This window comes from Rhea americana, unplaced genomic scaffold (assembly GCF_003343005.1).
Source record: "Rhea americana isolate MKP2758 unplaced genomic scaffold, rheAme1 scaffold_155, whole genome shotgun sequence".
Taxonomy (NCBI): Eukaryota; Metazoa; Chordata; class Aves; order Rheiformes; family Rheidae; genus Rhea; species Rhea americana.
In genome coordinates, this window is record NW_028185650.1 from 1,003,305 (window position 1) to 1,016,707 (window position 13,403).

The following is a 13,403-nucleotide window of genomic DNA, read 5'->3' on the forward strand; positions in this document are numbered from 1 at the left end:
AGTGCCGCGGCCGAGGGACCCGGGGCAGGACCCGAGCGCTCCTCGGGGGCGTTCGCCGTCCGCTCTGCGGTGCTGGCGGGGGGAAGCCGGTGTGGCTGCTTGCCTGAGGGGTAGATCGCGGGTTAACCGGGCCGCACYGTGTGATTCTTCTGGTAGATTGAGGTATGCTTCTAACTTGAAGGAAACAGCTCACTTGTGCGTGGCTGCTAATGTAAAGGTAAATGCAAATACGTTAAAATTACAGTCAGAATTCCCTTTGCAGCCTTATGAGAGATGCAAAAGAAAGCACTTTTGCAGGCAAGCTTTTTTAATACTAACAGTTTTGTTAGAAAAGAAAAACATATTTTGATAAGCCCCTTTTCAGGTAAAACAAGTAAATGGATTTGCTTCTCTTTACTCAAAGTTTATTTCTAGCTTTTGTTCTCACTTGAGAGAGTTAATTTGTTATGTGATAGACTCATTGCATCTTCTAGAATTATTTTATTTTCTATTTTCCAAGCTTTTGAGTTTTAAAGAAGGATTGTTTCAACAAACTGTTAGTTTTGAGGCCTGTTAGGCACTGTCTTTCTGGCTTTCATGTCACTTCTGGCAGTTACTATATACTGTATTCATTTTTCTGTGCTTCTCTCCAGTAGCTGGTTTCTTGTTTGGTGAGTTTGTGGTGGTTGTCTTTAGAAGGAATTTGTGGGGGTAGGATTTTGTGATTTTTTTTTTTTTTAACAAAATAAAACAAACAAAAACACTCATTCTGATGATCTAGATTTGGATAATCATGCTTAAGTACTTTATTGGGCTTTATCACTGAAAATCTTGATAGCTATCTCCTTGAAACACTATTGTTTATATTTTGTAGAAAAAACAAAGCACTAGAGAAAAGACTTAAAGTAAAAGTAACATAATGTCTATTTATTTTCATTTAATCTTACATTTCATTACGTGTCAAATTACATATGCTTTAGTTTTAATTAAAGACCTGGAAAAGAGCCATTCTTCTGGTTAATACTCCATTGTTTTCATTTTCCAAACAGTTAAGGTGATCCCACTAGACTTGTTAAATTGGTGTTGCCTCCTAATGGTCCTTTAGTGTAAGCTGTATCTCTCTGCTGAAGTTAGTAAGTGCTGTGAACTAATTTTGTAAGACATTAATTTGTTTCTATGTAGAGAAACAACTTCTATGCCTTTGTGCCTATAAAAATAGGCTTAACTGCCTGTATAAGTAAGATACTGTCTCCTGGCTTGCTGCTGCCAGAAGTGAGAGGCCTGGCTTTGTGCTGAGGGTCTAGGTGTACTCCATTGGATCAGTTCTGTTTTTTTTTTTCATATATTGGTTGAATGTATTAAAACAGCAGAAAAACATTCTAGTCTTTTTGCCGAGTTTTTCTTCCGTGTTAGTAAGTTAAATCTATTGTGGAGAGGACTGTAAGTGCTGGAGCTGGCACAGGGTAAGAGCAGGAGCAACTGGAGGTGTGAGTGGGGAGTGGCACTCTCTTAGCAACAGTGGCTATTAATTCAGTATTCAGTTCACTGCTGTGCAAGCAAGCCAGTGATTTATTCGGGCTTACATTTTTTTTCTTAAAATTATTTTTTGCTGAAACTTGGTTAGCTGTATTCCTCTTCTTCCTCCTTTTTRTCCTTCTCTCTATTGAGAAACTTCTGTTATTCGTGCTTCTGTTTCAAGCTTCTGTTTCGTGTTTGCAGTAGAAAATGTTTGTATGTGGCTTTTATGTAAGATGCATAAAGCTGCTACAAGTAGATAAATGTACATAAACATGCTATATAATATAYAATGGGTACCAGTAGGGGAAAAGCATGTACATTAATTCTTGAGGCTCAACTGAAATATTGTTTTGTGCAGCTCTTAGTAGCTGCTAGGGTATTGTGATATTAGATGTCGATCATATTCAGGTTTTAAATGATCAGGTGTAACTTGATCATCCTTGTAATAAGCTTGAAGATTGTCCTTGAGCTTATCACCAATCCAAAAATGAGCAATGTGTTTTTATTTCATTGGAGTACAATTGCTACAGACAACCWAAAGGTCACACTGAACAAATTGGGCAGTGCTTCTCATTATTTGCACAAGATAGAATAGAGAACTGTTTTGAATGACAAGTTTGTTGTTGGTTCACTTCCGTTGCTGATGAACTAATTTGATAAAGTCCAGACACTCTTATTTTTGTGCTGGAAAATCCCTATTATGGTATATTCGTGAAGAAGTGTTACAGCTCTGTATTGCGGTAGAGAAGATAGAAGATAGTTATGTTTAGTCTGCAGGAACTCTAAAAATTGAGGGGCAGAGATGAAGATCTTGGTCACGTAAGATCGAAGTTTTTTAACATATCTTTTTCCTTTCAGCATCTCAAGAAGAAAGATCTGTTTTGCATACAAGTAAGTGATTTCAAGAGGACAGCCCCAATGACAGAACTATCTGCACATTTACCCCAGTTCCAGCATGGACAGCTGACAGAAAACTTCCCTGATAATCACCTCAGCAACACAGTATGTAACAATTTTATCACCTGGTAGTAGTTAAATCAGGATGAATAATCAGTGTGGATGAAAATACAGTTCAGAATTACAGAAGTCCATTTGTTAGTAATTCTTTCTATCCGTCAGTACCACACATTGTGGTGAGAAGCACTGTAGAAGAAATATTTTTTTTGAAAAATTGATATTCTAACCTCCCTTTTATATATAGATAGCCTTCTCCCAGTGTAAAGTGATGCTAAACTGACCAGTCACCTGTAGAAAAATCAAGTGGGATGGGATCATTTGTATAGCAAACTTTGGCTTGCAGGTCTTTTATTGAGCACTCTTGGTGTAGCCTGGCTGTGGTTTGCTTGATTAATAGGTTTCTCAGTTCACAGAATTAATTTTAGTGTAGGTAGAGCTTGAGGCATGGGTTTTGTTGTGATTGCTAGAAGATTATTATGTGCAGGAAGAGCAACATGGTCTTGTCTTCCTTTTGAATAATTCTCAGGGTGTTCTTAAAGCTCTTGAGGTTTGCAAAGAGAAAAAAAACATAGACCAAAAAAACCCTCCCACCAACCCTAAAGTTTTATACCATTTCTGGCTTAACCACTGCTTTGAAAGATACATGTGCATAATTGTTGCTGCAAACTGCACTTACTGTACTGTGTGTGTTTTGGTAAGACCAAGTTTGTATGATCTGCTTGGGTGTGGCTGCTGAGGCTCAGATTTGTCATGCTTTGTTCCTTGTTCCTGCCAGAGCTCATGATTATCAGGTTGCCTTGTGACACAGAAATGCTCCTGTGAGATTGGGACACTTAGAGCCATGTTTATGGCAGTGATTCAAGAGAATGTTTTGATCCATGCTGTAGCTCTTCTGTGTAATCCAACAGTTTAAAATAATTAAAAAAAAAATTTGTCTCAGATCAGCATCCTAGTGTATAAGTAAAAATACAGAGCATTTGAAAATGTGTTTTTAAAATAAGAAGTTAAACTGATTTAAGACCTTCCTGATTATAGAAACTGCTACTAAAAATAGAAAGGTGGGAGCTTTCCCACTGCATCTTTTGTACTTTTACTTCAGAAGGAAAGAAAAAAGTTTCTTTTCATCTTGGACAGGTGAGAAATTAACCTGTTCTGAATACTGCCAGATTAAAGAGGCAGCACTCAGCAATAAGCCCTGGGCTTACAGTCATAGTAGAAAGCTTATTGGTGCTCCTCCCTAACAGTGGGGGAGAGGTACTTCTGTTTACTTCTGAGAAGACTATAGTGCTGAATGACTACTTGTATTTTTTTCTTTCAGTACTTAAACATAACGCTAGGTGTAGCTTCAGTACTGAAATATAGTGATTTCTTTCCCTGTGCACGCCCTTTCTGGATTTTGTACACACGTATCAAGATCCATTCCTGCTGAAGTGTATCTATCTTCAGTTGACTAACAGTCAGTATGAGAAACTGCTAAGTATTATAATTTGCCACTTCTCTTTTCAGTCATGCATCAGTTGTTCAGCCTAGTCTTTAATATCTGTCACTTCATAATGACCTTTAAACATAAGAAGTGTGTAAGAGAACTAATGAAATTTCTGTCCACTGTCAGGCAAGAGGGTCTGTTTGTAATATATAAAGCTACATGTTTTATCTGTTGATTCAGGGGCATTGCTCTGGGTTTGCTATTAACTATTTTACTGATAGGAAAGAAAGCTATCATTTGCTTTTGATACTGTTTATTCACCTGAAAGCGCGTAGTTCATAACTTACGTTTGCTTACGGTRTTACAACAGGTGTTACTGACTTTTTAGCTTCAGAATTTTCACTTTTAACTATGTCTGAGGAAAGTGAAGAGTCTGTTCCTTTGCTTCCACTTCAGCAAGAGTCCATGGCCTCTGCTCTGTTTAATACTCATCAGGTAGGATATGAGTGCACTTTGTTCTTTTAAGTAGTAAGCAGTGGGGCACATGCATGTCACATTTGGCTACGCATTAGTTCAGTAGTCTGAAAGGACAACTTTTTTTCTAGTTTTAACAGTGAGTGAGAGAATAATTTGTATAACTTACAGCAGCTTTTTTATGATTGATTTTCACACACTAAGCTTAAATATGTAAAGAAATTTTGTGATTGTATCTTTGTTTATAACTAGTAGTGTGAATAGAATGGTGCRTATTGGTCTTGTTTCTTTAATTTTTCCTCTTATGTTCAGTTTTGTGGGTTTTACAGTGGTGTACTGGTTAATCAGGCTTTTCCTTTGGCTGTTTTGGTGTTTGCTTTGCTAAGTTTTAGTCCTTGATTTTRGTTTTTATATGTCTTTATTTAAGATAGATACAAGTGCTCTTTCATCCAGAACTGCTACTATAACAGAGGAAGAGCAATGTATTCTGCAAGTACACAGATATCTAATACTAGGTCTGCTTTACTTGTGATGTGTTCCAGGGCTCTGATCTTCTCCAGTGTAAAGTTACTTACAGTGATCTGAAACAGTTTGCTTAGACGTACCAACTTGTTGTTGCTTTCCTATGGACTGAGAGAAATGGAGTATTTTCACTGTTCAGTTGAAGAATGTTACATTTATACTTTAATCTCTCTTTATACAGAAGGACATTCAAATGCAGACAGGTTTTCAGGGCAATTAAATATGATTAATTGTATGCTCCCCCTGTTCTTGTTTCTATCTGACTCTTAATAATTTTATACAAGGATTTCACACAAAATGCCTAGCAATTCAAAGTAAGGTTAAAATCTTACTTATAAGTCTAATTATAAGTCTGGTTGCCTGCCATTTTTAACTGCTTAATTAAAGCAATTAAAAATTTTTCCCTTATATTCAGTTTTCTTTTTTGAAGTGAAAAAAAAGTGAAAAATTGTAGAGAATGGTTCCTGATGTCTTACTGAGCTTGACTCTGAGGAAGCCACAAATTAGTGGGGGGTTTTTTGTTTGTTTTTTAAAGTAGATAGGAAAAACATTTGTTGTGTATTAATACTATATTATGGTTTGTGAAAGTAACTTTTTCATGAGTTATGGAAACTAATGCTTCAACCAGTGTTTTACCAGTGCTAGTGTTTGCAGTTCAAAGTCCAGGCACTTGAACTCCTTAATCGCTTAAGTGCTTTTGAGAACTCTGTGTAGTTAACATCTTATCTTTTCTGGGAGTGGGGTTGGGAAAGCTCTATGTAAAGAATCTCCAAAATGACTGTATTAACTTACTAAAATCAGCAGAGATTTAGATACAAGTCAGCAGTTATGTTTGGAAATACTATTAATGTGATTCAGAACAAATAATGAAACTTTAACATTATGTGTGTAAGCAAAAAATATAGATATAGCAATGCCTCAGTAGGACTACATTATTTTTTTTAAATGCGCTATCTTCTATCTAAAGCAGTTCTAGTAAAACTCTGATGTTTTAAAAGTATTACAAAAGGTACTTTCTTTCAGCTTATTTTACTTWGTTCAGCCTGAATAAGCAGCTTCTATCTGTAGCTGAAGCAATTCTGTGGTCATAAGATTAATTTTGTAAGGAATCAAACATCTTTGCGTTAAATTTCCTTTATGTTAAGCTCTTGGATAGAAGGAATGGAAATGCAACACTGACTTTGATATACTCTTGATGATATTAGAGTAAAGAAAAGAGTATAAACTGTTGTATTGGAAGGCTTATTTAGATTAACTGGTAGGCATAAAATGGTTCTATTGCTTTCTAGTCTAGAACAGGGAAAATGAAGCTCCCCCTTGTGCTGTGTTCTCCATTTGTGCATACAACATATAAAGGTGCTAAGTCTTGGGGGGAGGAAAAAGGGTTCATGACAGTGAGCAGGAAGAGTGCAGGTCTGATCTTTTACTCGTGGAAGGTGTTTTAGTTCAAGTTCCTTCAAAAGCTGTGTTCTCGATTCACGTTTCTGCTTGTGGTTAATACTAATTCYACTGAGAAAGATGTGGGAAGCCTACTTTTCTCCTAGGGTTTGAACTATATTCTTAATGTTTCACTTAAAAATTTCAGGAAGCTAAGAAGGCTCTTCCATATGTATTGAGACGCATGGTGGAATTTCTTCAGTGTTAGTGAAAGGAGGCAGCAGTGATGATCGTGTACAGTATCTGTGGGAAAGGAAAGAAAGACTCTACCCACTTAGGTCATTATGCTAATATCTTGAGATTGAATCTCAGTGTAGAAAGTGAGAATTACCTGAGTTCGCTCACTGATTTTACGTCATTCTTCATGCTAAAAAATGTAGAAACAGAAGAACGCTTTGCATAACTCCATCTTGATTATATTCTACTTAGTGAACAGTGAATGTAAAATGTCAAGAAAAGTAGTGATTTTCACGAGGCTTTCATACAGTTAACATTATTTCTAGAAGCAGTAAGTTGATTGTTACAAGTTTTGAGTTATCCACTGTCATACACCTGTGTATCAATTGTAGTTTGGACCAAGAGTAAAAGCTGTCCGTTTACATAGCTTTTTAAATTCTGTTTAAAGAAAAGGCGACAAAGGCTGTTAGATGCAACCAACATTACTTCTAACTACRGCTGTGCTTAACATAAATGCTTCTAACATAGTCCTAGGACTCCTATTCTTTCAGCAACTTACATGATACAATTAATTACAACTGTTTAGGTCTTTGCTGTGAAAGGTTTCTTTTGATAGTAAATAGTACCTCGCACATTCTCCCCTCAAGATTATCCTTAGCTTAATACACAATATGATTGTGGATAGTTGCTAATTAAACTGGGCTTTTTTTTATATTGTAGAATGACAACAGCGAAAGACGGCGTCATGATAACAGTGAACGCAGAAGAAATGACAACCCTGAGTCAGAGACCAATGGACAGCCACAAAACAACATTCAGCAAGTGGTGGAACAGGATGAAGAAGAAGATGAGGAGCTGACACTGAAATATGGGGCAAAACATGTGATTATGTTGTTTGTACCTGTCACACTTTGCATGGTGGTCGTTGTTGCAACCATCAAGTCTGTCAGCTTTTATACGCGCAAGGATGGACAGCTGTATGTATCAAACTTTGTTTTCCCTGTCTTTTCAATGGACCCACTTAGATCTTTTTTTTTTTCTTCCATCTCTCAGGAGTCTACTTCATAACTTCATACAATGAACTCCCTCTTGCCTCCCTTTTCTCCTCCATTAGACCAAAAATAGATTTATTTTATTTCTGCTAGAAACCAGTCCCTATTGGTGCTGTTCTCATTTGTTGTTAGCCTGGTAACCAGCCTGCATGATAACTTTTTATTTGTCATTGCTCGATTGAATCCCAGTCCTTGTTTTAACACTTCAGTGTGCTCTGTGGTATTTATAAAATAAACTCAGTTCTGAGCCAAAGCCGTTTCGGTTTTACTCTGGTAAAATACAAAGCTTTCTGAAAGGAGAAAAAACCTACTACTCATTTAAATGAAGTAACATGTACACCAGAATCTGGTTTGCTTATGCTCTTTGATAAAGGAATGTAAATGTAGGAGGAAGAGATTTTTGAGGTTCACTTCTATTGCTGTATGAAGTTTTTCCTGGTAGGCTTCCTGTATAGAAAAATGTTGTTCAGACAAAATATTATAGTTGCCAAAAATACAGCAATTTCATTAAAAACTGATTGGGGAAAAGAGAGACAAAGGGAAGGACATTGAGCCTATCAGAACTAGAGCAGATTGGTCTAAATGTTCCACCATAAAAACATTTAAACAAAATGATCCAAAGTGTTGCTTGGCTTTGAAATGTTTGTGTAATGTAAGAATGTGATAAAAAGATAGTGAAAAATTTTGTATTTTATTGAAACAAAATTTTTGATCAAACAATTATTTTTCCTGGGATTTCATTTGTGGTAAGTTTTTCCTTTTTTCCCCCTCTTGTACTGAAGTTTTGTTCTTGTTTTTTCTAGCTTGTGGTATTTCTCTAAGAAAATGAATTGAGCTCGTTCTTGTTCATTGAAATCATGGGAATGTATTTCACTGAAAATCCACTAGATGGGGTGCTTATAAAGGTCCAGCTGCAGTAATAGTCTAATGACTGTTTGTTTCAAAGAACAGTGGGTTTTGTATGCTATACAAAGCAGAAAATAGCAGTAATGTTTTCAAAGCTACAGTAATCTAAGGATGTAGACATAAGTGTTTTAAGGGAGGATGATATTTTTTTTCTAATTAAAATTTGCCTACTGACATACTATGTTGTCTTGCAAGTTTTATCCAGGTAGAAAATAGTTGTCAATTTGCATCTATTAATTAAAAAATTACTGAATTTTCATTTGATCCTGGCCTCCTATGTGACAAATCTTTGAGAATGAGAATATACAATGGCATTTCATTTGGCTCTTTCCTGTTGTAGCATCTACACTCCTTTCACAGAAGACACGGAGACGGTGGGACAGAGAGCCCTGAATTCAATTCTCAATGCTGCCATCATGATCAGYGTCATCATTGTTATGACCATTCTTTTGGTTGTGCTTTACAAATACAGGTGCTATAAGGTGAGCATAGGCGTAACTGACTTCAATCATTATGCTAATTTTTTTTTATTAGTATGGATTATCAGTGATGGAACAAAATGAAAGACTATTAAGGATAGGTTAGCGAAAGTAGCAGAATTGGTGAGTTAGGCTATTTCAGTTTTGTGATTCTCCTTTCTCCCCCAGAGCACTGAGACAATGACCCAATGATATCACTGCTGGCTGTTTTATTAGCTAGAAGTAGAGTGGCATTGCTTTTTATTCCTCGGACCAAATATTGAAATCTTCCTGTGGTCAAGAACTACCAAGCACAGACCTGGTCCCACAACTTGAAAGCTGTATGCATTTCAAAGGCTGTCCTCTCCCCCACCCTGCACACAGCATAGAATGGTCTCCCGAAACTGAGGTGTGCATGGCTGTACGCATCAACTAATAACCTTAAAAACATACCTAGGGAGTTGAAGGCTCTTTTGTGAAAGGCTTCAATGATATAATGATGTAATCTAGGCAAGTCCAGGCACAGCATAAATAATTGCCATGTCAACTGACCAGGAGCTGTTGTTCATGAGAATTCTTGATTGTCCTTTGGTCTTAGTGACCCATTTAACAAGGCTTTGTGGAACAGAACTTACCAGCATGCGGTCAGAACCTTGAATCTGCTTCATACTTGTGAAACAGACTGTGGGATCCATGCACTGGCACAAAGCTTTACTCCACTTTGTTTTGCTCTCTAGAGGGGAAGATGTTTGTAGACTATGATTGGGACAACAATTTCTGCCTAAATCTGTATAGAGTTTGGAATAAGGGGGTTTTTATTATTATTATTATTTGGGTGCGAGGGGGTAGGTATGGACCTTCTGTCTTTCCATAGTGTGGTGTTAAATCTGAATTGACTAACCCTTCATTTTAAACTTCCAGTTGTTCTAAAGAAGTAAAACAGTTGATGTGCTTCAGCCAGATTATTTGGTTGCCACTCAGTTCTTCTCAGATGCTGAAGGCATCAACTAGTTCTTACTAAGTTTTTCACATTTCTGGCTTCTCTTTTGACCATCAGCACTGGACATTCTCCTAAAAATAATTCTTGTACTTAAATTGAAATGATTAGATAATAGAAGTTATCTTCCTGTAGTTATATTTTATGCTAATTAAAAAAGGCTTTTAACTTCCTACTTTTAAAATTGTCAGGAGAGTATTTCTATGCCGCTACACTAGAATKCTGCAAAATCTAATTTTATTTCCTGTACAGTCCTATATTTAGACTAGAGTCTATATCGTAAGGTATGAAATTTTTAAKAGAAGAACGATAGGCCTTCAACCAGTAGCAGTAACTTGGTTAACTTTACAAGATTTTATCTGAAAACTCCTTTGAAGTCAGGAAGTTCTATTTCAGCTTTACTCCTGTTCAAGATTTTCTACGTTTCTTCTCTATGCAGTAGGTTAAGTGTGGTCCTAAGTCTAGATCCTTAATCTAACTAGAAGCATCTTCCTAGATGATCCTATTGTTTGTCTAGCTTTTCTTTTAAAAGTATTTTTTGTCTTCCCTATGTTCTTCATTTTTATTCAGTCTGCCTAACCAAAGTCTGGCTACTGTAACTCATTTTAATTCTCAATATTCTGCAATCTTTCATTTTTATTCAAGTTACAGCAGGCAAAACTGACTGTATACTAGCAATCAATTAGTGTTGAGGCCATTTTCAAATGAAGAATAAAAATTCTTTTAATCAGAAGGCAATAAGTAATACATGGTGTTAGGAAAATGATAGCCAACACTTACATGGAATATGCTTGGAAAATCACTTGTATGAAAACAGGCTGGTGATTTGGAAAATAATATAGCAAATGAGATGCATAATGAGAATAAAACAAACATCTGTTCATAGAATGTCTGATGCTAACTGTACTGGTTACCTCTGTTAGTATTTTTGACAACAGTTACGCAAAGCGTGTGTAAACATTTGCTGGACTATGGCCTTGATGTTTGACACTGCTAGCATTTTGCTCTTTACCAGAACAGAGCATTAATATTCACATGCTATACATGCTAGTCTATTTTCTTGGATGACGAGAGTTTAAGAGCTTATACTACAAATAGAAATCATCTTATAAGAAATGACATAGCTTTCTTTACTTTCTTAAAATGTTTTCATCGAGTGTTCAAATGTTTTATAGAGAAATAAAATTACATTGTCAGATCTCTATTTAGATGAGTAGGTACCCTTACGAGTTGTTCAAAACTCAGTTTCTTTGTCTTCACCTTCAGTATGATTATTTTTCCTACTTCCTGTGATTGATGCTGGTTTGACAGACTGAGATAGATACTTTGACAGTTTCCCTGTAGCATCTTTTCAGGCACCATGCTTAGAACAAGTGGGAAATTCTTAAGTCTCTTTGTGAATGTACTGGCATATATGGAGAAGTCAATCTGTTAGATTAAGTTAAATGACAGATCTTATTGGATTGAAGATTAAGTTGGAACATGTTATGAAACATAGTCTGGAGGAAGAGAATTAATGTTTCAAAAATTGCTTCAAAGCACTTATAAATATTCAACTCTAAAAGAACRCAAGCTAGAATTCTTAGTTTGACGAAGTCCAGGTTGCATCAGGAACATGGGATTTTTCTAGTCGGTGTATATGCATTTTATTTTTAAATTAGTCTCTTCAAAATGAATGTTTTTAAAACTATATCATAAGAAAAATGATAGACASATCCTTCCCGTGAAGAGAAACAGAACACATTTCTAAACAATTTTTGAATCCTTTTCTTGGTGTATATATGTAGCTATTTTAAGCAATTAATTTTCCACTGAGCCTCTGTCTTTGAGAGAATTTTTTAATGCAGTTTGAATTTCAAAATTACCACTTCTGATTGTTTGTCTATTTGTAATCTTGAGTCTGTTTTTATATAAATGCTTCCATCTCTGTGAATTTGACAAATATCTATTTCATTCTCAGTTGAGAAATTACCAAAGTTTAAAAAAGACAACTGAGGAGTATTTTAACTTAGACAGTAAAAGCGTTCTCTTCAGTGCAGATTGTGAGCACCTGTCTTTTCAAAGCTTAAATCAGCGTATGCCTCCGCAGAGTACAACCTTGAACATTTTTAGTTAAAATGTTGGGCAGAAATATCTACTGTCATGTAGAGTAAAGAATGATGTATATAGATGATTCCATAGAGAGGATAGAAATCCTTACTAAAAAGCAGATAGCTTTATAGTCATTCATCAGTGAAATGCTAATTCTGAATTCCAGTGGATAAAAACTGAAGGCTTTTCTATGGTTTTGGTGTTTAATGCAATGGCTGTATTCTGGTAATTATTTGGAATTGGGACAGGTTTTTCAATTGTGCGAAAATGAACTGTGCTTTCAGTCTATATTACTACTGGATACTTCTGCTATGTTATGATACCAATATCATCAAAGTGGACTAGAAATATATACCTCTATTGGAAAACTTCAAAACACTTAAAATTCATAGGCTATAAATAAGTAAATTGAGACACAATAATTAAATGACTAGCTGTGAATTACTGTGTCAGAGTAACAACTAAAGAGTTGTAAATATCATCTTCTTGCTTTAATCGAAAGGCAGAATAACTTTAAAAGCATTTTTACATGGATATTAAAAATATTAAATCTAAAAAATATCTATACTGATATCTGTTTTCCAGGTGATCCACGGCTGGCTTATCATTTCTTCTCTCTTGCTGCTTTTCTTTTTCTCGTTCATCTACCTAGGGTAAGTGAACTAAAGCATTAGTATGTCATTTTTCATATATTTAATATTTTTTAGAATTAGCCCTTGAATCCTAACATGAATAATAGTAAGGTATTGCTGATTAAATAAATTTTTTATTTTTATATAAATCTATAGTGTTAATATATACTTGAGAGAGGAGGTTTATGGGTTTATAGCATATCTGATATTACACAGCAACTGCCCATCAAGTACTCATAACCAGAATAAGTAAACTAGCTTCTACCAAGTAGTTTATACAGTTAACATATGTTCAGATACCTTTATTTTTCATAACTGCATGGCTCAAGGGCAGTTGTTTATGTCATAGCATTGGAGGTGGGATGTACATGCAATAGCRTTTTTTGTATATGCAGAAGTGTGAGTAGCTGAAAATGATCAGCTGAAAAGAATCTAGTCTGTCACCAAAATAAACTTCTGTTACATTATATTCATTTTTTTCTTTTCAAATTCTGAAGCACACTCTTAACCAGATATCAAAAGAGTTGTATGTAATACTAAGAATTCTCCAGGGTGAGCAACCCGACCAGGTTTCGTAACGAGAGTTGTGCAGTAGGATCAAATTATTTTAGCAAGTATATTTGCATACCACTTGATGATAGATAAACTTCTCTTTGAAGAAGTTAATTTGGGCTTTAGTGGGATGGAAGTGAGGTGTCTTCAGCTCCNTTTTTTTTTTTTTTGCAGTGGTGACTCTTTTGGTCAGTGTTGCCTCTAACCTTTAAATGGCTTAATAAA

General features: G+C 35.6%; 1 protein-coding gene across 7 annotated transcripts in view; it reads left to right on the top strand.

The window, feature by feature from the left end:
• PSEN1 (presenilin 1) overlaps positions 1–13,403 on the top strand; it is a 35,493-nt gene that overhangs the window by 392 nt on the left and 21,698 nt on the right. For 3 of the 7 annotated variants that reach the window (XM_085299830.1, XM_085299832.1, XM_085299831.1), the window contains exons 2-6: positions 2,356–2,499; positions 4,337–4,375; positions 7,211–7,467; positions 8,789–8,930; positions 12,580–12,647. In XM_085299830.1, the coding sequence (XP_085155956.1) occupies positions 2,416–2,499; positions 4,337–4,375; positions 7,211–7,467; positions 8,789–8,930; positions 12,580–12,647 (590 nt within the window). In that variant the 5' untranslated portion in view covers positions 2,356–2,415. Of the gene's footprint in view, positions 1–76; positions 218–2,355; positions 2,500–4,250; positions 4,376–7,210; positions 7,468–8,788; positions 8,931–12,579; positions 12,648–13,403 lie in introns of those variants that run through there. The other 4 variants (XM_085299835.1, XM_085299836.1, XM_085299837.1 and 1 more) reach the window with 3 other exon arrangements.